The sequence below is a fragment of the Conger conger genome, chromosome 1, assembly GCF_963514075.1.
Source record: "Conger conger chromosome 1, fConCon1.1, whole genome shotgun sequence".
NCBI lineage: Eukaryota > Metazoa > Chordata > Actinopteri > Anguilliformes > Congridae > Conger > Conger conger.
In genome coordinates this window covers 69,105,270-69,132,773 of record NC_083760.1, presented here as the reverse complement: position 1 = coordinate 69,132,773, position 27,504 = coordinate 69,105,270, and the positions used below count along the sequence as shown (strand labels likewise).

At 41.4% G+C, this 27,504-nt stretch overlaps 1 protein-coding gene across 1 annotated transcript; it reads right to left on the bottom strand.

Moving 5' to 3' along the window:
- Positions 1-50: 50 nt before the first annotated feature.
- Positions 51-26,842, bottom strand: jazf1b (JAZF zinc finger 1b). Its single transcript, XM_061243566.1, has 5 exons — positions 26,609-26,842; positions 10,046-10,118; positions 7,812-8,008; positions 3,752-3,921; positions 51-3,018 (listed from the first exon to the last, which is right to left on the bottom strand). Exons 1-5 carry the CDS (start codon positions 26,721-26,723, stop codon positions 2,842-2,844), a joined length of 732 nt encoding a protein of 243 aa, XP_061099550.1. The 5' UTR covers positions 26,724-26,842; the 3' UTR covers positions 51-2,841.
- Positions 26,843-27,504: the final 662 nt, after the last annotated feature.

Genomic DNA, 27,504 nt, shown 5'->3' with positions numbered 1-27,504 from the left:
ATCCCCTCTACGATACACACACGTCATTAAATCAATATCCGAAACACTCGGAGCAGAAGCATTTTTAATCTTTAAAATGTAATCAGATTTACATTTATGAAGCAGCTTTTTTTAAAGCAAGTTTGACATAGTAAATCACCTTCAGTTCCAAAACATGACCTCAGTTTGCCTTCATACACATTGGGAACGTTGTTGTCCACAGACATACGAAAATATAATTTAAAGCACTTACACAGACACATGACGATACATTCACTATACACAATATATCAAAATAGTCCCCTCCATACCTGCTGTATAATACTGTCACAATGTTAAGCTAAATATAAACTGTAACTCCATTACAATATTCAAATCCATGCAGTGATGGCATGACTGTGCTCCAGACTGATCTGCACAGAAATGAAAGAAAGTCAAAATGCTATTGACAGCTGTCTCCTACATCCTCCAAGATTGGTCAAAAACAGAGGGACAAACTGTCTCTGGAATGCCTGAACAATACTTTTGTTTCATTTTTTAGCCCATTTTCAATACGCTGTAACAAGATTTTCCCTCTCCATTGTGGATGTGGTCATGGCAGGTGAGCCACATCCATAAAAAACATGTACCTTAAGAGCAGAACACACAGGGGCAGCTGTGGTGACCCCTGGGTCTGAATGGAGGCTGTGCTGATGGTAACACAGTGTGGGGCAGAGCTTTCTCAATAATACATACCAGCACTGCAAGAAATGTTTACAATACTATCGATAATAATCATACTAGATATTTCACCATGAAGCTACACAGGCATAATATACTGGAATGCTGTGATCTACAATACAAGGCAATCGGAGATCATACAGACTCACAACGTACAAGAAAAAAAAAAAACACAAGGCGTGGTGAAAAAATTTCCCTTGATAACTAGTACCTCTACAGTAATGATCGGTTTCATTGACTCTTCTCCACGACCGCAGGCATGCAAGCGTGCAGCAGTCTGGAGAGATTGGCGACGAGGAGCATCCAAACTCTTGTTGGCAACTGGTTACTACAAAGTGCTTAAATACTTCACCCAGGTGATGAAGGACACCATTCCATTGCCTCAGGATGGGGTCTGGAGACGGTGACTCCAGTCAGAGTCCAAAGGCTAACTGGAACAGCTCAGGCTAAATACTGTGGGAATATCTGGGCAGGATTACGGTTTTGAAACGCTGGCGAATGTTGACCTGAGATCTTTTGTTTGGCGTTAACATAACTAAGTCAGCTGGGCCTGAAGAGAAAAAACCGAACTCAATAATATCAAAGCAATCTTTCAACCTTAACTCTCTCAAACATAGTCTTAAAAGCGAAATACAGTAAAAAATAAAACTTGGAAATAAAGAATAACTTTTTTGATTATGAAAGTGTATATATACATATATATCTACGTTTTTTTATATAGCAGGTAATATTCCATATTATATTACAAACATTCAGTTATTTTCCTTTTTTGCTAAACTTTAACTTTAAAGTTTAACTCCATTGATGCACTGCATTGGAATGGTGGAGTCTTGGCAGAGAAGGATTTTCTCACGAGAGATCTAATAACCAGCAATGTGAGAGGGAGGCTTCATGAACCCCAAAATGGGTGTTTGTGTATGATCGTGTTCAGTGACCTGCTGATTTTAACCAATAACGTTGGTTTGGTTTCCGGGAGTCCAAATGAACACACACATAGACCCACTTCACAACCATTACACGGCTTTCCATGAGCTCCCATCCAGAACACACTCATTCTGTCCTACTCACACCCTGCTCCACGTATACGCCCTGCTCCTGACCAAACATGGACCGGGAGAGCGTGGTCACTCACTGTCCTACACACGCCCTGCTGCACGTATACGCCCTGCTCCTGACCAAACATGGACCGGGAGAGCGTGGTCACTCACTGTCCTACACACGCCCTGCTCCACGTGTAAGCCCTGCTCCTGACCAAACTTGGACCGGGAGAGCATGGTCACTCACTGTCCTACACACGCCCTGCTCCACATGTAAGCCCTGCTCCTGACCAAACATGGACCGGGAGAGCGTGGTCACTCACTGTCCTACACACGCCCTGCTCCACGTGTAAGCCCTGCTCCTGACCAAACATGGACCGGGAGAGCGTGGTCACTCACTGTCCTACACACGCCCTGCTCCACATATACGCCCTGCTCCTGACCAAACAAGGACCGGGAGAGCGTGGTCACTCACTGTCCTACACACGCCCTGCTCCACGACTACGCCCTGCTCCTGACCAAACATGGACCGGGAGAGCGTGGTCACTCACTGTCCTACACACGCCCTGCTCCACGTATTCGCCCTGCTCCTGACCAAACAAGGACCGGGAGAGCGTGGTCACTCACTGTCCTACACACGCCCTGCTCCACATATACGCCCTGCTCCTGACCAAACAAGGACCGGGAGAGCGTGGTCACTCACTGTCCTACACACGCCCTGCTCCACGTGTAAGCCCTGCTCCTGACCAAACATGGACCAGGAGATCGTGGTCACTCACTGTCCTACACACGCCCTGCTCCACGAATACGCCCTGCCCTAACACGAACGAAGAGAGCGTGCTCACTCTGCATCTAGCCCATCCCAGTTCAGCTCTTTCCTTTTCAACTTCTATCAATTTTTTTTGTTTTTCACAATTAGCACCATATATCAAAAGTAACGAAAAATAAGTACGATAGGTATGAATGTGCAAACGTACAAAAACCGTGAACTCTACAAAGATACATCATTCCAAAATACAGGAGAAAAAAAATAAAGTAATTAAAGCATGCAATGAAAGAATTGTGTAGTGTAGTGTAAAAGGGGTGGTTGGCACTGCAACTGGCTCTACTGCTGCATCTTGCGGATGATGTCAGCAGACACAGGCGGGTGGAAGTTGATGGTGTGGTGGCGGAGGCCCTGAGATGTCTTGTAGCTCTTGCCACAGCGGCACTTGAAGGGCTTGCGCACTCGGATCTGGGTTCGGTGCCCATTCTTGGCGTGGTACTTGATACCATTCACATTCTGTGAGGAAATAACAGTGGTAGAGTCAGCACACTCGTGCCTGGCTGTCTAGGCATAACAACAATAAAACAAATAACGATAAAAAATAATGAAACTTATCAATAATAAACACCTATAAATTGTTATTGTCAGTATTGTCATCATTATCGAGGGTCTTCTTTGCTTACATTGACTTATACAGTAATTGCGGCTGAATACCTGGCTCAAGAGCACAGCAATATCACCTCATATTGGAACTGAGCCAGTTACATCCTGGTCACAACACACTTCCTGAGCCACTAACAGCATTTATTTTCAGAAGCCATTTAAACTGCAGCTCAACATGGTGCTCAGGCCCCTCCACACCAGGCCCTGTGACGTCTGGCCCTTTCCCCACACAACTTTGTCAGACTGTATGTAATTTGTCTTTACCATTCATGCCAGATGGGAGTAAAAAAACTTTTAAAATAACAAAACTAACTAACTGGGCAGTCTGCATTCTGTATATTAATTATGTACACCACACCACAGCTTTATTGGGTGAGACCTTATTAAATTTAGTCTAATAACTTTAATTTGTAATTTGTATTTCTTCAATTAATGTGCTTCTTCATTGGGAGTTTGAAACCTGGGTGGCAGAGTACTGTACTATCTTGACAACAATATGTACCCTTTACTGTTTCGGTAAATATCCCGATGAATAAACATGGCAGCTGTGTAACGGTGTGAGAATGAGGTGAGGAGGCCAGGGCACCTTGTATCTCTTTTTGCAGCCGGGGACGGGGCAGGCGAAGGGCTTCTCGTCGCCCCCGTTCATGCACATGGAGCTGAGGATGGCCTCGGAGCTAATGGCACTTTCGGTGGTCCAGGACTCGTCACTGTCCGACTCCTCGTAATCCACCTCCTCCTCGTCATACTCGCTACCTGGGAGGGGGCACAGGGGACGCGTCACCACGGGGTTACCAAGGGAACGGCGGGGGGCCGATATCCCAGACTGCACCATCCTGAGGCAGCATTTGAAAGCTTCCGATCCCTGCAGCTGCCCCTAACTGAAAGTGTAAAAATTATTCAAAGATACGACCCATCTATACAAGTATACAAGTACAATATGTACAAATGTAATTTAACCAGCAATAATTTTAGTAGCTTGCAAAATAGGTTTCATTATCTGTACCATGTCTACAATCTTTTCAAAATGCGCACATTTTAAGATTTTTATTATTTAATTGTCTGCTAGCTGGCTAGGTCATTAACGTCATCATTATACTTTATCAATACTTCATTACCAACTACGAATCTGCATCTAGTATGTTAGGTTCTTCTGAGCGAGATGGCTACGAGGCTAGCCGATTTCTCACGTATGACCGGCGAAGTACATTTCCGCCCACGAAGGCCAGTGTCCTTTGATTTGAGAGGCAGTGACAGATGGACTCTTGAGGATGAAGGAAAGACCTTCACTGGAAATGAGACGGAGAACAAACCCTGACGCAAACGGGAACGGGCAGGAGAATGACCTGAGCTGGGAATAAAAGTAGAGAGGGCTGGAAAAGCATTCTCCGGGGAAATGAACCCCGTTTCCCTCCCAGCTGAAATAGTCCATTAACTGTCAAGAATTTATTAGAGCGGACATCCACTCTGAGGCTTATCATTCCCCACTTCCTCACTGTTTAGCGTTGGGAGAAGGTGCATCCATAAAGCTGCCCCTGAGAGGCTCTTAATACTGGGGTTCAGGGATCGTGCTGGGTGATGTCATGAGGTGACAGCGGTGCTGTAGTACACCTCTGGCAGAAGGACGAGGGGGTTGCGCCAGTGATGGATGAACAATATGGATTTTAGTGTATGAACTTAGGATGTAGGGTGGCTAACATTAATTTGAGGATTGCTCCGAGAAGCTGAGAATTCTTGGAAGTCCGCTGATAAATGAATGGCTTCAATCCCCTATTCCCTGTGGAAACCACTATAACCACCATCACCCCCCACCCCATTTCCCGCAATCCCCTCCCTGCCCCCCTGACCCCCCTTGATACAGGGAATTTGTGTGTGGATGTGTGTGTATGGTGGAGGGGGGGAGGGGTGCTAATTGTGCCCTGGCGGATGTTGAAAGTCTTTTCCATAGCATTTGAACAGCAGTAACACTGAGACTGAAAACATTTGGACCTAAATACTCAACATCTGCTTTGCACTTAAAACACCTAGCAAATACAGATTCTTTATTACCTTTCCTGAGAACATGTAGAATCCTGCTCTACACACACAACGTGCTGCAGGACTAGCAACAAACAATAGAGTCCAGCAACCAGGCAGACTGGTCTGAGGAGTGACTCAGTGGCTGGGGCTGAGTCGTCTCCATGGAAACGGAGCCCACAGTAGAGGGAGACCATTAGGAATATTTGGGAAAGAATTAGAGTGTGGGAAAGAATATGGTCCAGTCAACGGGTCTCAAGGTCAACATACTGCTTTGGTGTAGCTCCAGCAATGTATAAAGATACAATTCAAAAGTGGACCAATACTTTAAACCACACAAATATGAAGTCCACCAATTAGGCGAGCAAGAGAAAAACATTTCACAGGAAGAAAAACATGGGAATGGTTTAATCGCTACCACTGGGCACAGACATGGAGTACTCCATTACTCACAGGGCTGAACAGATAGCTTCACTGGGCATGGCATGCGATGAGGACGAGAACTGTAGCCTCTTTTAGAGGTCTTTTTTGAGCCATGCGTGTGAGAATTGAGCTCTGAAGCAATGCATTTCCTCCTGAGATTTTCCTCAACATTAATCTCCCAGATTCCCAACTCCTTCTCTTGTTAATGACCCTGTACAGCTCTCTCTCTGCCATCATTACATTTTTAGGCTAATGCAATTTTCCATTTAAATGTGAAATAATGTATTAAATCAGGCAGAGAAGGTGAGTTTAGAGAACTGATAATATACACTGCAAACCATAATAATATTTGACTATGTCCACATAGAGTGGCTCCTGTAAAGAGGAGGTCTGTTCACACAAAATGTGTCCACATAATAATGCAGTGATTCCTTGATTTGTTTTCAAAAACTGCAATTTAGATTAAAAACTATTGAACCAAGAAATGCACAATTTCCCATACCAGAGTATGTTCACAGAAACATTGTGAATGAAAGGGTAATTAACAGATTGAGATTCAAACCACATTAAGATGTATGTGTAAAACTACCCAGAGGCAGGCAACCTTTTAAAGAACCAAACAAACGTACAGCACGTGAGGAAATCTAATTAGGATGTATTAATGTAGCATTTGTAAAACTCTGATCCGCCAACTCAATTATATAGTAAGTCAAATGTGGGGATAATTACTTTGACCTAGCCTATGTTATATGAATTGTAAACTGAAGCAAGTCGGTGCTGGGGGTGGAACATTTTACGATTTTTTCGCTACACGATGACAAGCTGATTTGTCCTTGCAATTACTCAAGGACTTGTTTCTTTTTTGCGCTGTGTTAAGAAAGAGAGAGGGTGACCATCAAGAACACAAATGCGTGATTCTTCACCAGCGAACAGTAAAATGTATGAGTCTCTCACACTGTGTGATCTTATCGTGGAAGCTGACATTTTTTTATGGCTGAAATTATGGCTAGGGTTAGGGTCAGGAAAATGGTAAGTGTTAGGGTTGAAGCAAGACTAGATTTATGCTTAGGAGGTTTGGAGGGTTTTGTTTTAGGATGATCACATTTTTTCACTTTTGGATTGTGATACTGTAGTCTTATGAATTGTGTCAGTGAAATATATTTTTCAAACACATTTCTTCAAATTTCATTTTTGAATTTATAATATTTGAGTCGTTTCTCAAAGTAGTTAATAGAAACATGTTATATTTAAGAGGACTAGAATTGCAGTGTGGTTGAGTGAACAGCTAGCTTTAAATTGTTTTTTTAAATGAATATAAAACATAGTAGTTAGCTAGCTTTAAATGAGCTTTTAAATGAGTATAAAATATAAGGCCATCGTTTGTCTATACCCACATACAGTACATATGTATACAGCACTGGCACAAATGATGGAAACACTGTTACTACACCACATATGTGAGTGGGCAAATATACACAGGAACTGATGTGCCTTATGCGTACAAATAACTGCTAATGTCACATTGTGTATTTGCTTTTGTACATCGATTGCACCTTGTAGTTTTCATTATAATCTCAGATTTTCTGAGTACATTGTTTTCCTAAAGGATTAAGAATCTGTACTTGTTCAATAAAGTAAACAGTCCCATCTCTAGTCAGTACACCCCTATGAAAGACAAGCACATGCTTGGACAGACACAGCCTCTGCATTGTATTAATGCAGAAAGCTCATTTTATACAAACAATTGTGAATGTGTTGAAATGCACTGCAGACCTGTGGTATATGTCTCATGTCCAGTTTGGGCTGAAGCTCTTTTATGCTTAAATTATATTATTATTCTTTGTTAAGCAATTATTTTATGTTCACCCTCATTGTATGCCCGTAGTCATACTTAACAACAAGCACAACTTGCACTGAGTAAATCCCTGCACTGTTTACTGTTTACTTTGTACTTTTGCACTACCCCCATTGCACACAATCTACCATAGCACCTTATCATGGTCAATATATCACATATAATATATTTACTTCTTTTCTGTGAGTGATTTTGATCTGTATGTGTGAGATATGTGTGTATATGTGTGTATGTATAAGCTACTGGATGCCTAAAATTTCCATCGGGATGAATAAAGTATCTATATCTATCTATCTATCTATCTATCTATCTATCTACATCATGCCCACACGCACGCGGAGGTGAGGCCTACCTGTAGGAGTACTGCTACGGAAAGAGGAGGAGGGGGTGATGGGTGGAGTGACGGGTGGGGTCAGGCTGCCACTGCTGTGCCGTGGGGGGGTGGATACGCTGTTCCGGGACACGCTGCCCGTCAGAGACAGCGACAGTTTGGGCTGGATCTTCTTCTTCAGCGTCTCCTGCTCACGGCGTGCTGCATCCGTCATAAACCTGGAGAGAGAGGACGCGTGTGTTCACCGACAGTCTCGCACTCCCACACACTCACAAACACACACTCGCACAAACCAACATATGCTTCCACAACCACAACCACTACCTGAATGAGACTGTCCACCCTGAAATGAACTGGAAGCCACAAAGTACTTTTTTTACATTGAAATATCTAAACATATACTGTAAGTGGGAAGGGACATTTGAGGGGAAAATCTGTACTTCTATAAAAGAGACTCCAAGTCCTATGTCTTAGACAATTTGATGTTCTGTAACAGGAGGTCTTAATGGCAGTACACACTGAATGCTTAAAATGTGTTCAGGCTAATGTGCCTATGTATCTATGTGTAGCACAGCAAAGTGGTAGATATTAATATATTTGCTTTTACCATGCTTTTTATTTCAGTGTGTTCAAAAAGATATCTCGTGACACGATGAAATATGTCCACGTATTAAAATAATTTAGGCTACCATTTGAGCAATAATATAATATTTCAATCTGCAGTTATTCTAGATTTTCCACATTCAAGCATTATCATTTAGATTAAACTGTTACATTGTAAAACAGTCCAAGTAAATGCACCTCATAAAAACAATATGTTAATGCAGACACTGTTAATAAAAAAGTGGAATCAACAGATTACATTCGAGCCACATCAAGGCCTGTGTGTAAAATCCCCCAGACACCAACAGCCTTTTATAACCACTATTCAGACGTGATACTAACGCAAAGCTCATTTCTCAAGGGTTGAAACTGAAATGATACCACAATGCTCTCATGTAAGATTGCATACAGCGTGTTCCTTGTAGTCTAATCATTAAATGCTGGTCTACGTAATTGGCTTCATTCGGTTTGCTGCTGGTTTTCATTTTCCCCAACAGAACCAAGGGGAAAACATGTGCATACAAGAGCACACATGCACATGTACACACAAAGTCCAAGACAGCAGCACACGCTGATAGGGTCAGCGGGTTTACGTTAGCGGTAATAGCACTGCTACACAGCGCAGGGATTACAGTTATTCATTTAGGCCCTGCATGGGGCAACACTTTGAGCCAAACAGCTGCAGGTTTCCATATGAACAAAGTAACAGATCACAGCTCTGTGTCAGCAAGGCACACAACGCTAATGGACACAACACAGTCTTCCTGTTTGTAGGACAGACATCAGCAGTGAACAGTGTTTCCTGTCCCCATCACCAGGATACATGGTGCTAATAGAGCGCGCCGTCATTTCACAAAGGCAGACTTATGGACAGAGCAACAATAAAGGCAGCACTCACACATCCAAGAGTGCTTAACTCCTGCCATTTTGGCTCTGGCTATTTAAAATGGCATTTACGTTTTCTTTTTATTTCAAAAGTATGCTTGATCCACTCATATCAATTCCAGCAGATGACTGATCGCATATGGGGGTGTATGTGAGTAGTGTGTATGCCTTTCTGTCCTTAACTCATTATGTTCACCCAGAATGCAGTTCATAGGTACATTATTTGGGTCAGTATTCAGGTGTGGCTGACACTGCCTCAGACACTGCCTTAGAATAACCCAAAATGTTTTGACAGTGTTTTTAAGTATGTATTAAGTAGCATGTGTTATGATTATTATGAACATCAACTAAATTGTAAAGTCAATGTATCCTCTAAACACATAAACATGTACATAGCTCTCAGATATGGATTCTGTTGCTGCAAGCTGAACTTTCATAAAATGATGACATATGCGTGGGTGTAATGGAGCAGACAGAATTAATGTTCTTTACCTCTGTATAAATGTGGTATGAACACAAGCACAAACAGCAGCTCAAGCAGAGAGCGTGGAAGAAGCTGAATTCAGCGGGGATGACAAATCGTTATTGGCTGTCATGTCTTAACAAGCACCTTCAGTGATCTTTCAAAGGTATTCCCATTGAGCAGAAGTTATTCATTAATCATCCTATATGATTATTATTATTCTGCAAAGCTAAGATTAAAGGCTGTATTCTACAGTATGCCCGTACTTGGCACATTCTCAGTGGGGAGGGACACGCCCGCTCACCTGTTGATGTAGCTGAGGGCCACATAGGTGGGCTGCTGCAGTTCCTGTTTTTCTAACACCCGAGGGTCTGTGTCTGAAAAGAAGAAGACAGAACACAGTCAACATAATGTGGTAGACACACTTTCTCATATTACCTGGACTATACAGCGTCTCAAAGTTACCCACAATGCATTTCAACACAGCTGCACAACACATACAGTATTGAACCCCCAAAGTCAAATATCTCATTGCTCAGTTTCTTCCTCTGATGGTTGCCTGCTCTGTAACGTGTAATGAGCCAGTGATGAGGGATCAGAAAGAACAGAGTTCAGTGGCAGATTCTGTACTGCAAATTTTATCATCCATGGCTCTTCAAGGATGCCTCCTGAACCTTAACCTTAAATAAAACAACATCTTTTCATTAGCCACTGATTCCTTCCCAGGCTGGTCATGGCTGGAGGGAGGGGTTCAGTTACTGGAGGAGGTATTGTGGGAGTGTGTCATTCGCAAGAACAGGATATTACTCATACTGTGCATGCACACACGCACACGCACACGCACCCAAAAACACATGCAAAAACATTCTAGGTCAGAGTATCTTCAATCCTGGCCCTGAAGAACATTGATAAACACACATTATCCTTTACATTGAAATGTGTTTACTCTATTTACAAAACAGCCCAAATGCAGAGCCTATCATAAAGTGGAAGAGCGAATGTTGAGATGCCCCAGTCCAGTTATTTTCTGCTTTGACGGTCCTTACTTCAGCCAGACAAGACTGAAGCAGACGCAAGGATATTTCCTCAGCTTCGTCCAGACACTGTTTGCTTTGTAATCCTGCATACAGACAGCTTCCACCCTGAGGTGAACCAGCAAAAACTTCAAAAGCCCAGCCCACTCACATGCCTGAGTGGAGCAGCTCCTGAGCACATCTGAGTTACCAGCAGTACCCTTTCTGAGTAGTGTGGAAATACTGCCCCCATGTGGCCATTCAGAAGTTCACTTTTGAAAAGTACTGGTTTCTGATTTGGGAACTCCTTAGCATTACCATATCGTATCCTAGACAGAATGGAAAGGAATACGTATTGTTTTGTTCAAATCATTCAATATTTGTAACATAACCATTGAAAAAAAATAATCTTAACCTCATCGAGCTCAAATCGTTATTTTTCCCACACTAGAGCATACAAGTGAAGCTGTTATCTGACATCCTACGGTGCTTTATAAATGTTCATCGATAATAAAGATATAAAGAAACCATAGCTACTTAAGATAACACCCATGTCTCTGTCGCCGCATAAATATCATCTCAAAATCAAATTAAGTCTTTTCACCCCCCAACTGAGGAGTGAAGATAAATCGGTGGATACTTAGTATAAAATCACCTTCATCACTAACTGGGCTTACAAATAAAACACTGCTGTTCCTTATGGAGTTTCCAGTAGCCTATCTTTAACCAGAACTCACTCTGAATAAGACCAGGGACCCTAATTAAAAAAGCACTACGTTCGGGAAAATTAAATGTCATGCTGGGTGGGCCCGATATTGTCAGCTCTGCCCAAACGGCTGGGAGACGCATTGTTAACACGGGTTGTTCGAGGCGAAACGTGGGGGGAGGGGGGCAGGAGGACAGCCAGCGTCACAAAGCGCGGCGCTTCGCGTCATTGGCGGTTAGCTCTCCGCGCGTAATGAAGGCCTGCGTGTATAATGGCTTGCACATGCCGTTCCCAGGGTACAGCTGAAATAATTAAACTGGGCAGCGAGCAGCTCTCTGCCCTGCCGTCTCCCTCCTAATGAGGCCGCGCTGCAGCCGGCTCGGGCCCTCGCTTTTATGTGTATTCTGTGAGTAAACAAATTTTTCTGCGCAGTTTAACTTGAACCATATTAGTTTATATTAAAACCACACATTGCTAAAAGTGTGGATTCGCAATTTCTCCCTGGCTGACTGGGCGCTATAAATTAAGGCTTTAACACCTTATATTTAGGAAAGAATGCAGACTGTTGCCTCTGGGCCTTTACAACACCAGGGAAACTGACGGAAAACAAGGACCCACACAAACACACACATTTAAGGACTTCAAAAACCCAACTGACGTGCAGCTACAGTGAGACATTCCTCAGTCGATTCTTCTAAATGGAAGCTGGTGTATGGTGAGGTTTTACTGAACACGCAAAATGCAATGTTACTTAAAATGAACTGCATCAGTCACAAGAACCCAGGGGGCGGGCCCCACTATTACCAAAGTGTTTCATTAGTATTGTTTTAAGTTCTTGGACAAAAGACCACTCCCTGAATACACGCACGCACTTACGCACACAAATTTGCTCACACACGGACATGTACATGCATGCATACACACATGTACTCAAACGCATAAAAGAATCGACAGTGAGATGCATTAACTACACTGAAGTTTTACAACTCCCAGAGGTCAGCAGGAGAAACAGCCATGTTGTGTGAGGGTGGGGGGTAGGTGACCCCAGCCAGGGGGAAGTGGTAGAGGAAGTCCTGGCTACACAAATCCCTAACGAGGCGACAAGAGCAGAGCCAGAGCGGGCGGGGCAGGGCTACCCTGTGCCTCAGTCAGGCACTGATCAGTCTCCTCCACCACCCAGTAAATCAGAACCTACCCTGGACGGGCAGGAGGTCTACCCTGGGCCTGCTTCCTGACGGGCCACCGGAGGAGAGGACCGGGGGGGGCAGGTTAATGACTACACGTCTGCGACGAGGACAGACCTACTCTCGCTCATACAGGTGGTCCGCTGAGGTGGTCCTTCATTTGTCTTTTATGGCATTTTATTCGTTAAATGGTCTGATGCTGAGATCGAGATCCTTCCTCTACAGATGGATGGGGAGAGAGCGAGCGAGAGAGAGAGAGAGCGTGAGAGAGAAATTGTGTGAGAGAGAGAGAATGCGAGAGAAAGTGAAACCCCAAACATGTTTAAAGTTTTCCATTTTTGGTGATGCATACAGCATGGACACCAAAATGTATTTTATTTCATAAACCAGAAAGACCAATCCACACATTTAGCATTTTCTTCCTTGGGGTGGTAAGTCCTGTTGCTACAGAACTAGACTGAAAATGTCAGCCTTAAGGCATACCTGTGTATGGTACAGGACTTGCCCCCAAATTATTCAGCTACCTAAAAGTTCAAGGTAATATACCCTCTTTAGATCAAGCAATTCCGGGCTATTTTTCTTGTCTTTATCTCATATATAACCCATATATTCTACTACGGCAAAACCTACACTATAGGGTCATTCAATAAAAAGAAAATAAATAATATTTCTCAAAATATTTACATCCAAGAGACTTGTATTAATGCAAAAAATCTTTTACAATTTGCTTACCTGCCAGTTCTCATGCGGATATAAAACTGTACCTCAGCAAGAAGCCCTTGGTTAGATGAATCTGACAAGCGATAAATAATACTTATGAACTGTGAAGTTATTGCTCATGTCTTAGATATTCTTAAATGCTTAAAATATCACGCCAAGTGATTATGTATGCCGACAATACATGTATCTGGCATAAAGCACAGAAGCTAATAAATGCTGTTACAATACAGAGCGATAATACCTCTGGACCCACCACAGAGCTCAGGTTTTATGACCAGAAACAGCATGGATGTGTCACCTCTGGGTATCACTCGCTGACAGAGACATCAGTTCATAATAAAGAAGATGATTACAACGTTTTAAAATTTTATGATCCAACTCAAAGTATTAAACACACAGAACAAGCTGTAGGCCGATTGCAATCTTTTTATCAATTTGAAGACAATGCAGAATTTTTTTACGACTTGGCACAGCGCACAGACACTCTAAAGCTATAGTTGCACAATGCCTCAGAGGTACACGTTGATGTAATATGCCTATATCCCAAAGCTGAATTTTCCTGGTAGTTGCTCTATAAGCTCAAGAGTCTAAATCTGGACTAAGTGCTAACATAGTGACCCGGGCTACTGGCCTATAATAGGTGCAGAAAAGTCATGGATAAACCTGTAAAACTGCATTTTATGGGCTGCCTGATTTTTGCATGGCAGATGTTAATGATGATATTGAAGTACGGCAGCACTTGCAGGAGATCTGAAGACACAGTCAGGCTGTTAATTTCCACAGTATGAACATCCAAACGCTGGCCTGGCATAGCTTACCTGAAGCCATCATCATATATGGTCAGACTTGGTCAATTTAAGATGATGAAACGATCCCATTCACTTTAACAGCAGCATGATGGGCTCACAAACACAGCCATACTGCTAATATCCTGAGAGCGGTGCAATGCAATGAGACTCCAGGAGACATATTACTACTGTAACATCCCTCTTATCTCACTGAAGCAAACACACCAAAGGTCCTCGATTAGTAGCAATGAGACAAATATTTTTTCTATTGCTTTACTTGAACTGAATGCCATACAGTAAGACCCACATAGCACTGTCATATGAATATGGGATGGCATAGCAACATAATGCAGCATAATAACCGATCACAACATGATTATAGCTTATGACAAATGTCATACTTTCATAATGCATGCAGCAGTTATTTTGAAAAAAACTTTATTTTTTTTGTAATATTCACTCATAAATGACAGTGTTATGATATTGGTCATAATCTGTAATATGCCATCATGCCTGTTTATGATACGCCTAATTTTTCAATCAAAGTGCAAAGTGCTGTACTTGGTTCTTAAAATTTTTCAGAAAGTCCATATCCCAACAAGTCTAGTGGTCTTAGAAATAATCCAAAATGGCTGCACCTAAACTTTTGCTTCAACTAATTTAGTGTGGTTCAAGTCCACGTTACACACAATGTTGGTTAGACTGAAAGCTCATCCCGGGACATTACAGGGTCCCCGTTTACAGAGGGTGCCGATCATGAAATCGCTGTGAGGGCACATCTGTGACCAGCTGGCAGCTTCCGCAACCTAATCAGCACAACCACCACAACCCCCCCCACCTCCAAACAGCTCCAGGCACAGTCACCTGGACCCCCCCCAACCCTCACCTCCCTGCAGTGGTCAGCACCCTGGTGACATGTTTATGATGTAGACAAACAGCAGGACACATTGTGGGCTTGTGTGTGGCAGGACAGACATTAAACCCTCATTTGTATTTATCAAAGCTTTCACTGTGCCACCCACAGAAGAATAGCCATTCAGGTAGTGTTTCTATTTGCTGCATACATTTCCTGGACCTTCTTGGCAGCCATCTTGGGGAGCATCTTGTTTGTGTGAGCTCACAGAACACAGCTCTTCTGCTTAATTCTGCACTTTCTAAATAGACTTTCTACAATACCATTGTCATAAGTAACAACTTTCACTTGAGTGCTAATGTTTGGTAAAAGCTCACTGTGGCCAGGCAATGGTATTTAGGTTGCAGCCTCTAAATCAGCAGTCCACGCTCTCTCTGATATTAAATATCAACACCTACCTCTTTTTCTCAGCATACAGCCAGGTTTATGAATCCAGCCTTATTCCACATGAATCAGAGTGTTTGTGACAGGGGTGTTTGAGTGATAGCTGTGTGGAGGAGGGGGGGCAGAGCTGTAATTAGGTCCACCAGGTGCAGGGATTGGGATGTGAATAACTGCTGCCCAATTTTATTATTTCCTTTCGGATTTGGGGGAGCATTCCGGGCCTCTGAAATGAGTCTCCGGAGAACAGCTGCTTCAGGCAGAGTAGGGCGATTGTTAGAAAAAGGCCATCATTAGAACAAGAGTATTGCTGGCAAAGAGACATCATTAAGACAGGACCATTGTTGGGACAGATCCGTCATTAGGCCAGAACTCAACCATTAGAACATGGCCACTTGTAGAACAGACGTGAGAACGTCCTTATTAAGGAGAACATAGCCAGAGTGTGTTCTTATGTCAGAAGGGCATATTAGGACAGAATGGCTGTTCTGCTGATCTTTTGGTGTGAGAATTCACACAGTACAAATGTGATTACAGACGAAACAGGACCAGATGACCTGGATAATGTGTTCTGTTAATAGAACAGGATTACGTGGTTAAAATTAACCTGCTACATGCTGCCACAAAATCTTCAGCTCACATCAGCAAAGACTGATATCTGTTATAGCAACTTTCAGATCAAAGCAGACAGGCATATTGAGAAAGGAATTTTACTAAAACAGCTCCAGTAACAGATTCAGCTGTAGAAAAAGGTAACAATGTTTGTAAAACTAAGTTATGAAATGAAGTCGCTATGTATGAGGGCAAAGGGGCCAAATAATCTATTGAAATTAGAATCATTTGATGGTTAATTGAAACTATGTGGATAATATTTTCTCCACGACATGAGCAAATTGTATGATAAGTTTTTTTTTTAATCCATAATGCCAAGTTACTGTAACTACACAAAATGTTTCATATTTATAATGATGTACGAAAGGTCCATTCCCCAAAAGTAGCATTAGACCTAGTACCGACAGTGTCTGTACCTCCCATGAGAGCTTTATCACTGAGGCCTCTCCTATAGTACAGCAGTGACCCCTGCTGTCTACTGGCATGAACAGCAGGCTGGAAAGCCACCAGACAGCCAAGGCTTGTTTTCCAGGCCCCTAATTAAAGAAAGGAGAGCGCGTTTAAGCAGCAGGCCACCAGATGAGTGGAAGAAAAGCCAAATCAAGCACCCCTCTCTGTAATTAGGGCTGAGAAGGCTTGGCGGGCGCGCCAGGTTTCGCACTCGAGCAGGCGGAAACAGGGCCGTGGCTGCAGGAGGGGACGGGGGATTTTTCCATTCTGGGCACACTAATTGCCTCATTATTCCTCAATAAGTCATTTAGACCATTTCTACTTCAGCTCACACCTCGGAAACATGCAACCAAAAGAATAAAGAGGGCAAAGAAAATGGACCTGACCAACCAAAAACGCCGTAGAGGGACAGGATGCTATATCAGTAACACAAATTGGCAATATCAACTCTGGATGTGCAAGACCTAAATGAAGGATGATTCTAAATATGTGCACAAAGACAACATACTGTATACAGCAACAGAAATAAAACAAAAAAGTATTAAGCTTGTGGAGTTTCTATCTTTTTTTATTATTATTTTTAAAGGCTTACAACATTGTGTAAGCAATGCTATCATGCATAAAATATAATGTGGACCAAACTGACAAACATTTCTATTTTGACAGATTGTTCTCACAAGCTGTGGCCATGTGAATGACAATGCACAGACTTAATATGCCTTCACCAATAAAATGTGTTTGTCAACAGCCTTAGGCAACATTCCTGTACCCAGGCTCTTTGTCCATATTGCACATGGCAGGGGGACATTCCTCCAATATGGACATGGGGAAATATTTTCCTTATTCACTTTCTCTCTGTAGTCATTGTGCACGTAATAGTCTGACAGTTTTCTCCCATTAAACCACAGTGAAAACATTCTGAGAAATATCTGTAGCATTAGCAGTTGCACAACAGCTAGACTTAAGCTGAAAAATAATTCCAAATAGAACAGCTAAGAAGAAAATGCTGCAGCAAACAATTATCTTGAACAGCAATCATCTTACATAATACTACAAAAATACACAGACTAATCATTACAGCAACATTGCCTCAAATCAAAAATATTCACAGGGTTCCAAACAAAGATTCATAAAACAAAAAAGTTCTTATACATTCTAAAATATCCAAATTTAAAAAAATGCTCATCAGACATTGAATGTGAATGACTTGTGTTTTACATCATTGGAAGAGCAGCTGCTGTTAACCTAGTTCCGAAAATAAGACAATTATATGATATTGCTTTACTTATTGATATTTTGTTTTACTTATTCATTGTCTTGCATTATTCACTGTGGACATCAAATAGCAACTTTATTTCCAGAACACTTTTTCTGTAGTAGTTCAGCGTCATATTGAGAAAGCACTGGATTGTGAATGTCTTCTTTCACTCCTGCACCCATACATAAAGTGACCACTTTCTGAAGGGAAAAAGGTGTGTTTTTGAAGACCATGAGATGAGTGCCTTTTCCGAAAGGAAAAAGGCCACTGTAAATTCTGTAGAGCTGACCTGCCCTCTGCTGGTTCTAAAATGTAGGACCAATAGATCTCACCAAGCTCTGAGAAAAGCCAGCGGGAAACGGTTTCTCTCACTTTGCTTGCATGATAGTCGTAAATGTGAGACATTCAGACAATACACACTGTATTGTCTGAAGAGACGAGACTTCATGCCTTCTCATAATTATTTTATTCATCAAAGTATGACCAGTGAAATGGCAATACCATGACTAGTGCAGCTTCAGAAAAGTCTTAACCGTCAGCCAATTTAAAATGTAATCGGTCTGTTCTCGGCCCGCCTCAGAAAAATGTCTATTTTCTCCAATCCTTCCATCTAAAAATCTACATGTAAGGCATGTCAGTGACAACCTTTTTTATGTTTTCATAAATCTGAGCTGTACAATTACAATAACAAGGTTATATCAGATCAAGTAGCTGGAGAGGGGCCCAGTGAGAGAGACGCAAGACAGGTAAGAACTTGAAATCAGAGCGCACTTGTACAGACAAAGAACGCTTACCACATAGCTCAACATACCACTGTGACACATTTACATAACAGCATAAACATTCACCTAAGCTGAGGGCCATGGCTGTGCTTTATATTACTGTAAAACTATTGCTGTCAGGACAGCGGTGTGAAATAGTGGCTAGGCTAGCAGTGTACAGTAGTAGTAAGGACAACAGTGTAGCTACCTGGGCAGCAATGTAGAGTAAGGTTAGGACAGCAATAGTCAAAGCAGCAATGCATGGTAATGGTCCAAAGAGTAGAGGTCAGAGCAATAGTGTAGAGTAGCATTCAGACTGAGTGGTGTGGGCAGGAGTGGAGAGAAGTGGTCAAAGACTTATGCAGGCGGCAGCAGGGAGAAGTGGACAGAACAGAAACATGGAGTACCAGCGACGATCGTTCTGACTTTAATCAATTCCCAGTCAATTCAGTAGGCTACAAAGGCTCTTAGAATAATTAAAACTGAACAATAACATGTCAAAAGAGCAGGAGGCTGAACAGTTTTGTCAATGAAGGCCACATCATTCTCCCAAGCTTCATTCTTCCCAAGTGTGTGACAGCCTTTGTCTATTACCAGGAATTCATTAGCAGAAACACTTGAAGGTTAATTCAGTATTGTACTAAGGGTATAACAGACATTTGAACTTGAGAGCATGTAAGGGAAATGGGGGCAGAGAGAATACTCAGCATCCGCAAACAAAGGAAAAACAAGCAAAATAAGGATATGTGATGCAATCGCCTATTTTAAGAGAATATGGGAAGCATCCTGCTTGTCAGTCACACCCAGGCCATCAGCCCATTCCAGGGTTATTTCCCACCCCAGAGCTTAATGTGCACCATATGTCCTGTGTGCAGCACTCCTGCAATGGATCTCATCATAACATCAACTGTTCTCATCTCACTATGATGAGAAAATATAGTCTACCAAAATGATACATACAATTAATCCAGTGATGGCCAAAGAATGAGTCATGTGCATGACTAGTTTCACTTTTGTCTTGGCTTGAGACATGGTGAGATTCTTTGAGCACTTTAGATGGTATTGTGATAGGTATGCGTACACTAAGAAGAATTCAGAAATGTATAGGGCTGTACAGAATAAAGAATCAGTCTGTCCTGGGGCTCAATGGCTGTACTCTATAACCTGGTGATGTCAATAAACTGTGCCTTTTGATGAGTAATCAACTTGTTGCTCTCTCTTTAAAAAAAAAAAAATTTTCTCTTGATAACAAGATCCCTCTCTTGTCATCTCCGATTAGCGTTAAGTTTCTTGTTATAATGATACTAATCACAGAATATGTTTTCACAGTGGCAGCAATGCATTCTCACAGTTATGCCTTCCTGACAGATGATAATTCATGATTTTTGTAAAATGATCATTTTTGCTAAGCTACTGCTTCATGAAGTAGTGTAATTGTGATAGCTCCACATTTATTGTATTAAGCTAAAATAATAGACATTTAAAGGCATAATGATCAAATAAAGCGGACTATTAATTGCTAGTCAAGGAAATCTACTTTAAACACGTGCTTATGTTACCACATTTATGTGGTTCTTGTATCACTTTAAAGGAATTCCAGCTCTATATTTACATACAGTGTACATACAGTGCAGTCTGCAAGTATTTGGACAGTGGTACAATTTCTGTTCTTTTTTCGCTCTGTATTCCAGCACAGTGGATGTGAAATGAAAAAAATGAATATGAGGATAAAGAGTAGACTGAGTAGGCATTTACGATGGTGTTTGTCGATATGAGTACCTGAGTTGTGCTAATCAAATTCAAGGAAGCCAATATGAGGCTGACAAATACAATAAAAACCAGTCTAAAACATAAGCCAAACAATAGGCTTACTGAAACAAACTGTTAATGATGGAACATCATTAAGATTTAAAGGCATTTGAACTTCAACACATAAGATGCTTCTGCACACTTCAGAATACATTCTGTTGCAGTTATCAGCAGTTACATTATCAATAATCGCAAGTGAATGCCCAAACTATAACACCCCAACCACCATGTTTCACAAATGAGGAGCAGGGGTCCTTTCTTTCTTGAGCAGTTCCTTTTAGCTCCCATACTTTGCTCTTGCTGTCCACTGGAGCATTTTCCAGAAGTCTGCAGGCTCTTTTAGGTACTACTTAGCTCGTTCTACCCTGGCCATCAGGTTTTTGCACCTCACTAGTAGTTTGCATCTTGCAGTATAGCCTCAGCAGATCCATTTGTGAAGACTTCTCGATTCCGAAAAAGTAGGAAAGTACATTAGTAGGAAAGGCATTCAAAAGCCTAGATTCATGTCCAGACCCTGATTTCTAGTCAGGTTCCCTAAAATGGGGGAAATATGTATAAACTATGCAATTCCTATACGGATTATCTCAATGTTCTGGAGTACAGAGCCAAAAGAACAAAAATTGTACCACTGTCCAAAATACTTACCGATTGCACTGTATGTATACAATCAGTGAGCACTTTATCGGGTATTTATTAAGACTTTTTTTTTTTCTTCTTTTTTTAAGACTTCTGCTGCTGTAGCCCATCAACTTAGAGGTTTGACGCATTGTGTATTCAGTTTCTGAGATACTCAAACCACCCTGTTTGGCACCAACAACGATTACACGGTCAAAGTCACTTAGATAACATCCCTTCCCCATTCTGACATTTGGTCTGAAAAACAAATGTCAGAATAAAAAACAAGATGGATCTAATTTTCACCAAATGTTATAATGTCACCCAGAAACATACAGCAAATGTTGTCTTGGGTTCATGATTCGTCGCCGATATATGTTTTCAGAGCGGTATCAATCACCAATTCCTTACATTGTTGTGGTATATGATAATTTGAAAATGATAACAAATGAAAATTTCAATGCACTAGCTTAGTTACACCTTACTTTCCTAAAGTTAAGAGGCAGTGTCTATTGTCATGTTCCCCCAAACAAAAAGAAAGGATCACAAAGAACTTACAAAAAAATGGCCACTCAGCAAAAACAACCAAAAGAAAGTAAAAAGCAAGAAAAGCAAAAAAGGTGCTTAGTTGCATCTCATCTCAACAGAAAAGCAAAACATAGGGAGATCATCAAAACTTCTAACTTGTCAAATGTGACATAGAAGAAATAGCTTCAGCAAAATCTCTCAGAATGAAGCTGGAATTCAGCCGGTCTTAAATAACCATACCAAGCCAACGCAAACTAAACAAAGATGCATCACCCACACATGGAGAGCAGGATTCATCATCCAATCAGAAAGGGCAAGTAAACAGTCCAACTGAAAATCTTCTTATGAAGGAGATGAAATAAAAACTTGTAGAAATAAGAAACGCCCTAGCGTTGTACACTCAATCTGTGCTCCATTAGAGCCATTGATCATGGAAGGATTGTGCCTCTGTTTGACATTTTGTCCATTCAGTTGCCAAGACCAGATAAACCACCACTAGAACAGTGTGGTAGTCCATCTTGGTGGATCAGGGCAGAATTGGAACTTGAAGATACTCCAAGAAGAAACGTAAAATTCAATCTCAATTCTCCAGGGCTGGGCATTGTCTCTTCAACACAGTCCAGCAACCAATTATTATCATATGCAACCACAGCTCAACCTCTGATGCTTGCAAAGTCAAGTGAAGTGACGCCTGACATGAGCACATATCAGATAGACCCCATCAAGAAGGTAATGGATTGAAATTTTGCATGTTCCTGACTATGTCTGTTCACACTGATCATTCTCAACAACACAAAAAAATTAGTGATGTAATGCCACTCCAGATACACAATGATATCTCAGAGCTGGCAAAATTTTCTGGATGACATTATAACTTTAACATTATAACTTTAATCTCCACTTTGCAGATCAACTTTCAAAATTATAATCACTCATACCTCTGCTACCTTTCATTTTGGGGTCAAGAGCCCATAATAATGATCTGAGACCAGTGCAATTTCAGGGTTTTCTTATAAGACCAAATAAGCATGCCAAATCTCATTCAAATCTGAGACGATGCAGTCCAAAAGTGTATTGTAATGGCCTGGACTTAACCATAGAGCACTTGGTAAGAGTTCAATGCATAGGCCCATAGAGCAAAGCATTTTCACCTCAATGTGGATATTAGAAATGAAATGAAACTATTTTTGTTTAATTGCTAACACAAACTTTAACCCTAAAAAACAATGAAGAAGCAGTACTATGTCAAACAACCTTGTCAGACAACCGTGTCAATTCCAAAAAAGATAAACAGATTCCAGAACAAGGCACATAATAATTACATGGTGCACTGAGCTGAATGGAGAATGCATATGGTACATAAAATGAATTAAGCCATACATAAACATTACCTGACAGAAGACTCTACATGTGTCATCTTCATTTTCTCAGGGAGCTAGCTGACTTGTGTTGTGAACATTTCTCATTTCTCAGTTAATGAAGTAATTTTATCAATCATTCACACGCTAACAGGTAATAATCACAAATCTGTTGACTGTTCATTAGAAATGAATTTGAATTTGACAGATGCCCATTCATTTGAGTTAATAATTTAGTTGACTAAGTAGCAAATGCAGCTATCCAGCTATGACCCTTAAATTATGTTCTGTGAACTTATTTTAAAGTGTATAGTGCTCATTCTTGGGCAGGAGGTACTCTGCACTAAAAGAAAAAACCCATGTTGTAAGCATTCATCACCAGCTAAATAAGGTAGGTCATCCCATCTCAAACTGTTGCATAGCGTGCAGTGAACAGTTGATGTACAATGAGCAGAGTAAGATTTTTGCTTAAAGAAAAATACATTCCTATTCATGAAATAAATCAGAAAAGGCTGTTGCACATTGTACATACTAGTAAACTTAGATTCAAACAAAAAAATATTTGTTGATGGTTCACTGACATTTGGCAAGGTGCATCTATCTATCTGATTCTGTAAACTCATCGTTAGCCAATGCATTTGGTACTGGGCTGGCACATGACTTCCTGTTTGTTCCACATAAACCGTGTTCAAATTTATTCCAGATGAAAAGTTAAGCGTAACTTTCTCCTGCTGTCACAGAGTATGGAGGAATGGAAGCAATAAGAAAAGCTCTGATTTAACATTAGTATAAGGGTACTTGGGACTTGGAATTATATTTGGCTACATACAAGGAAATCTACAGCTGTAAAACATTTTTTATCCGTTATAACTTTTAAAAATATATATTTATAAAGTCCAATCATATTTGCCGGCCTAGCTCGTTGCCATAACATCTAAGTGGACACACACAGTTCCTTAGTGTGTTTTGCAAGCAACACTTCTTTCCAGCAGGTGAGCTGCGTGGCCATTGCACCGGGATACTGCAGTTCTGCCAGAACTGGCACAGGCTGACTTAATGCTAACATCCTTCCCTGGACAGCCAATTATGCCTAACTACTGTATGTGCTATTCATCTTTCGTTCTCATGTTACACAACACATATTAATACGTTTAGATAAAAGCATCATTACAAAACAACTTCATATCCTTTTGAACTTCTAGTTTAATTAAAAGCTTGTTCGCAGTGACTTAATATAAAGTTAGATGATACTGATAAATAGTTATACACGCAGTAAGCAATGTATTAGATAGAACTGTACAACAGCTTGTTAATGCAAGAATTTATTGCTGCTAATTATGTGGCAAAAACTAATACATAAAAGCATGCAGTCATGGTCAAGACGTTCACAGCTGTTGTTCAGACCAAATGTCAGAATGGGGAAGAAATGTGATCTAGGCGACTTTGACCATGGAATGATTGTTGGTGCTAGATAGGGTGGTTTGAGTATCTCCGAAACTGCTGACCTCCTGGGACAGGGACAAGGGCTAGACTAAACACATAATAAAGAGCTCACTGAGTGTAGCACTATCATGGAAAAATGACAAAAATCATTATATTCCTAATATATCATCTCTCCATATCATGCATTATTGCTTTATTCTGCATGTTATTGTAAAGCAGCGTTCTGCATTAACTTGATCTACAGATACTCAGAACTGACAACCCTCAAGTCTTACAGAATGAGTGATGGCATATACGTAGGGCGGCCTGTAGCGTAGTGGTTAAGGTAAAGGACTGGGACACGCATGGTTGGTGGTTCTAATCCCGGTGTAGCCACAAAGCCGTTGGGCCCTTGAGCAAGGCCCTTAACCCTGCATTGCTCCAGGGGAGGATTGTCTCCTGCTTAGTCTCATCAACTGTACGTCGCTCTGGATAAGAGCGTCTGCCAAATGCCAATAATGTAATGTAATGTAATACTCTCAGTGACCAATGGCAGATCACTGAACAAAGCTACGTGTTGTAATTAACTGCTTAAGGTCAGCAGTGTGTTTTACAGTTGTGGTCAATGTAAAAACAATTTGAATGTCAACAGTCATATGTGCTTACTTGCACTTGATCGTCATCCCTGCAATAGAGGGATGTAATTAGGTGAAATTCAGTGTTTTTTTTTTTCCTGGTTTTAAATGGGTGGAGATTTTGGGGGAGGGTACACATATTGACCTGTTCTTCACCCCCTGGAATGACAGTCTAATTTACACCCCACTGGTCTCCAGGGACAGGCCGTGTCTGATCCCATACTACAGCTCATGAATATTTAACACCTCTGTGTGTCACTCACAGAACACAGAAGACCAAACTCTGCCCTGTAGACCCACATCATAACACACAACAAAATATGGCTCAGACATACAGAAAAAATCCATTGACATCTATAACCAGAACAACACAAGCAACACAAACCAAACAATGACATATGTAAGAATGTACCCAGCATTCACACACCCAATCAAAATATTAGTATATTAGTTCCACATCAAAAGTGGCACATGGGCTATATGGCATATTTAGGCACTACATAATGAGGATCACATAGCTTTAATTTGAGAACAAGGTTGTGGCCGCAGCATGTGTACTTGAAAAGGTAAGCTACACAATCGGAAAGGAAACCAGGCTGGCCAAAAACAGGAAAAGACAAATTAAAACTAAATTATGATCATTTTACAATGAAAAGCCATGCTTAATGGATGCGAAATTTCAACCCAGCAGTGGACGGGTACACTTTCAGAGAAATAACACCAACCCACACAAATCAGTCATTCTAAGAAAGTGGCTTGCGGTTGTATGCTGGACGTTATGTGCAGATTTATTGTGTTTTGTATCACATTAAATTAAGTTGCAGATTGTTGCATGCAATACATTTAACACATTTAAGACTCTAAGTAAATTATAATGACTCCACACCACCACCGAAGCATTCTTTAACGTTAGCTGGCAGGCTGAGGTGTAGTCTACTCTGCACACCGTTAGTTTCCGGAAGAATGCACAACCATATCAGTTTCCCAAGCAGCTGTAACGTTACGTGCAGTAACATTACATAATAAAAACACATCTTCAGTAGTTTGTATCAACAATGCCACGTCAATACAATACAATTACTCCTATAAATCGAGTTTGGATTATCCAGATCCGTTACTTACTAGCTAGCTGTGTGTGGCTACCTGGCTAACGTTCTTAATGTTTTTGCAACTTAATTTCAGTTTCAGAGTTCCAACTTTCCGTGCAGTCGAAATGTGCAATATAGCTAACGAAAAACACATGCATTCAGTGCTTTCATTACACACGAACATAAAACGGAGACAGAACAAAATACCAAAAACTCAGGTTTATTAGGCTTACGCGGTGTGTCAACTCCCTACCTAGCAGCCGGGCCTAGCTAGCTAGCCTAGAAACACTGCATATGATAATCGGGCGAGCAGTGCAACACATCGACGCACTTCTCCACCTAAACATAAATGTGCATTGCGCTAGTGGCGCTTCCACACCCGCCCTGTGCCTTTGTTATGTAGAGGAAGTTAGAATTAGTCTATAACGTTATACTTCTGCGTGATAATACATTGCAAAATTTTGCCAGTATCTCATCAATACCACACCTAGCAACAGCGCTGTCAGAACGCAGGAAGCGAATGGCTACCGCGGCTCGTTCGCGAGCGTTGAGCCGGCCATTGCTAGTAGGCGAGACGAGTTGCGGCCAAGCTGCACGAAATGCATTTGAGAGTCGCCGGCGCTTACCGATATGGTTATCCTCGATGTGCACGATGAGTTCGGCCAAGGATTCGAAATGAAGTCCACAGCCCCCGAACCTGCAGGTGTTGGAGAAGAAGGAGGCAGCGGCGATGCCTGTCATGGTTTTAGCTACATTGAATAGGGTAGACTACGGGCAGGAAGGATCTCACACAGACACCGGCGGCCTGGCAGCGGCAGCAGCAGCTGGAACAGCGGCGCGAGGGGAAACGGTGCATCTGCAGACGGGGGAGGGACCACCACATGAGCACGACTGACGTCATGCTTACCTGTTGCAAAGTCCCTGAACTATACTGGTCTCCTATCTCTTATGACCATAAGTATTTGTAAAATATAGTTTATTAAGGGAAGCAACTAAGCATTTTATTTATAAGTATGCTGACAAGCAATATATGTCTCTTTTTCTTACATATGTTTTAATCTCATATTCTACAATTCAGTCATAACTGTTACACAACCCATCACGTTACCACCTCAAGAACAACCATTGCATTGTTGCTGTTACACATATAACATGTAACTGTGTACTGTGGAGCAACATATAAGCAATATATGGCCTGTGCAGCCTAAACAGGAAACCTGTAGCCTACACACATCACAGGTGCATATCTACTTCTGTTCATCTGATCCAAAAACATACAGTGTCTCACAATGATTTGAAGTTCTGTATACTTACTTTGTAGATATATATGATCTTTGAAAACCAACTATATAATGGGCCTATATACTGTACAAATGCAAAGTTGTAACAACTTATAAGTAATGTAATACAATTATTATTATATCGTAATTATGTATCATTTTGTAATTATCTATAAAGTACAAAATTGATCAATTTCAAATGTAAACTGAATAGCAGGACTGTCTATGACTTATTGGGACTT

What these genes read in the sequence shown, in the direction of transcription:
- jazf1b (XM_061243566.1), bottom strand. Translation starts at nt 26,723, where the DNA reads ATGACAGGCATCGCCGCTGCCTCCTTCTTCTCCAACACCTGCAGGTTC. An exon ending in GCCCTCAGCTACATCAACAG is followed by an intron (nt 8,009 to 10,045) that starts GTGAGCGGGCGT and finishes CTCTCTCTCCAG; the next exon opens with GTTTATGACGGATGCAGCAC. An exon ending in GCTGCAAAAAGAGATACAAG is followed by an intron (nt 3,019 to 3,751) that starts GTGCCCTGGCCT and finishes ATTTCCTCACAG; the next exon opens with AATGTGAATGGTATCAAGTA.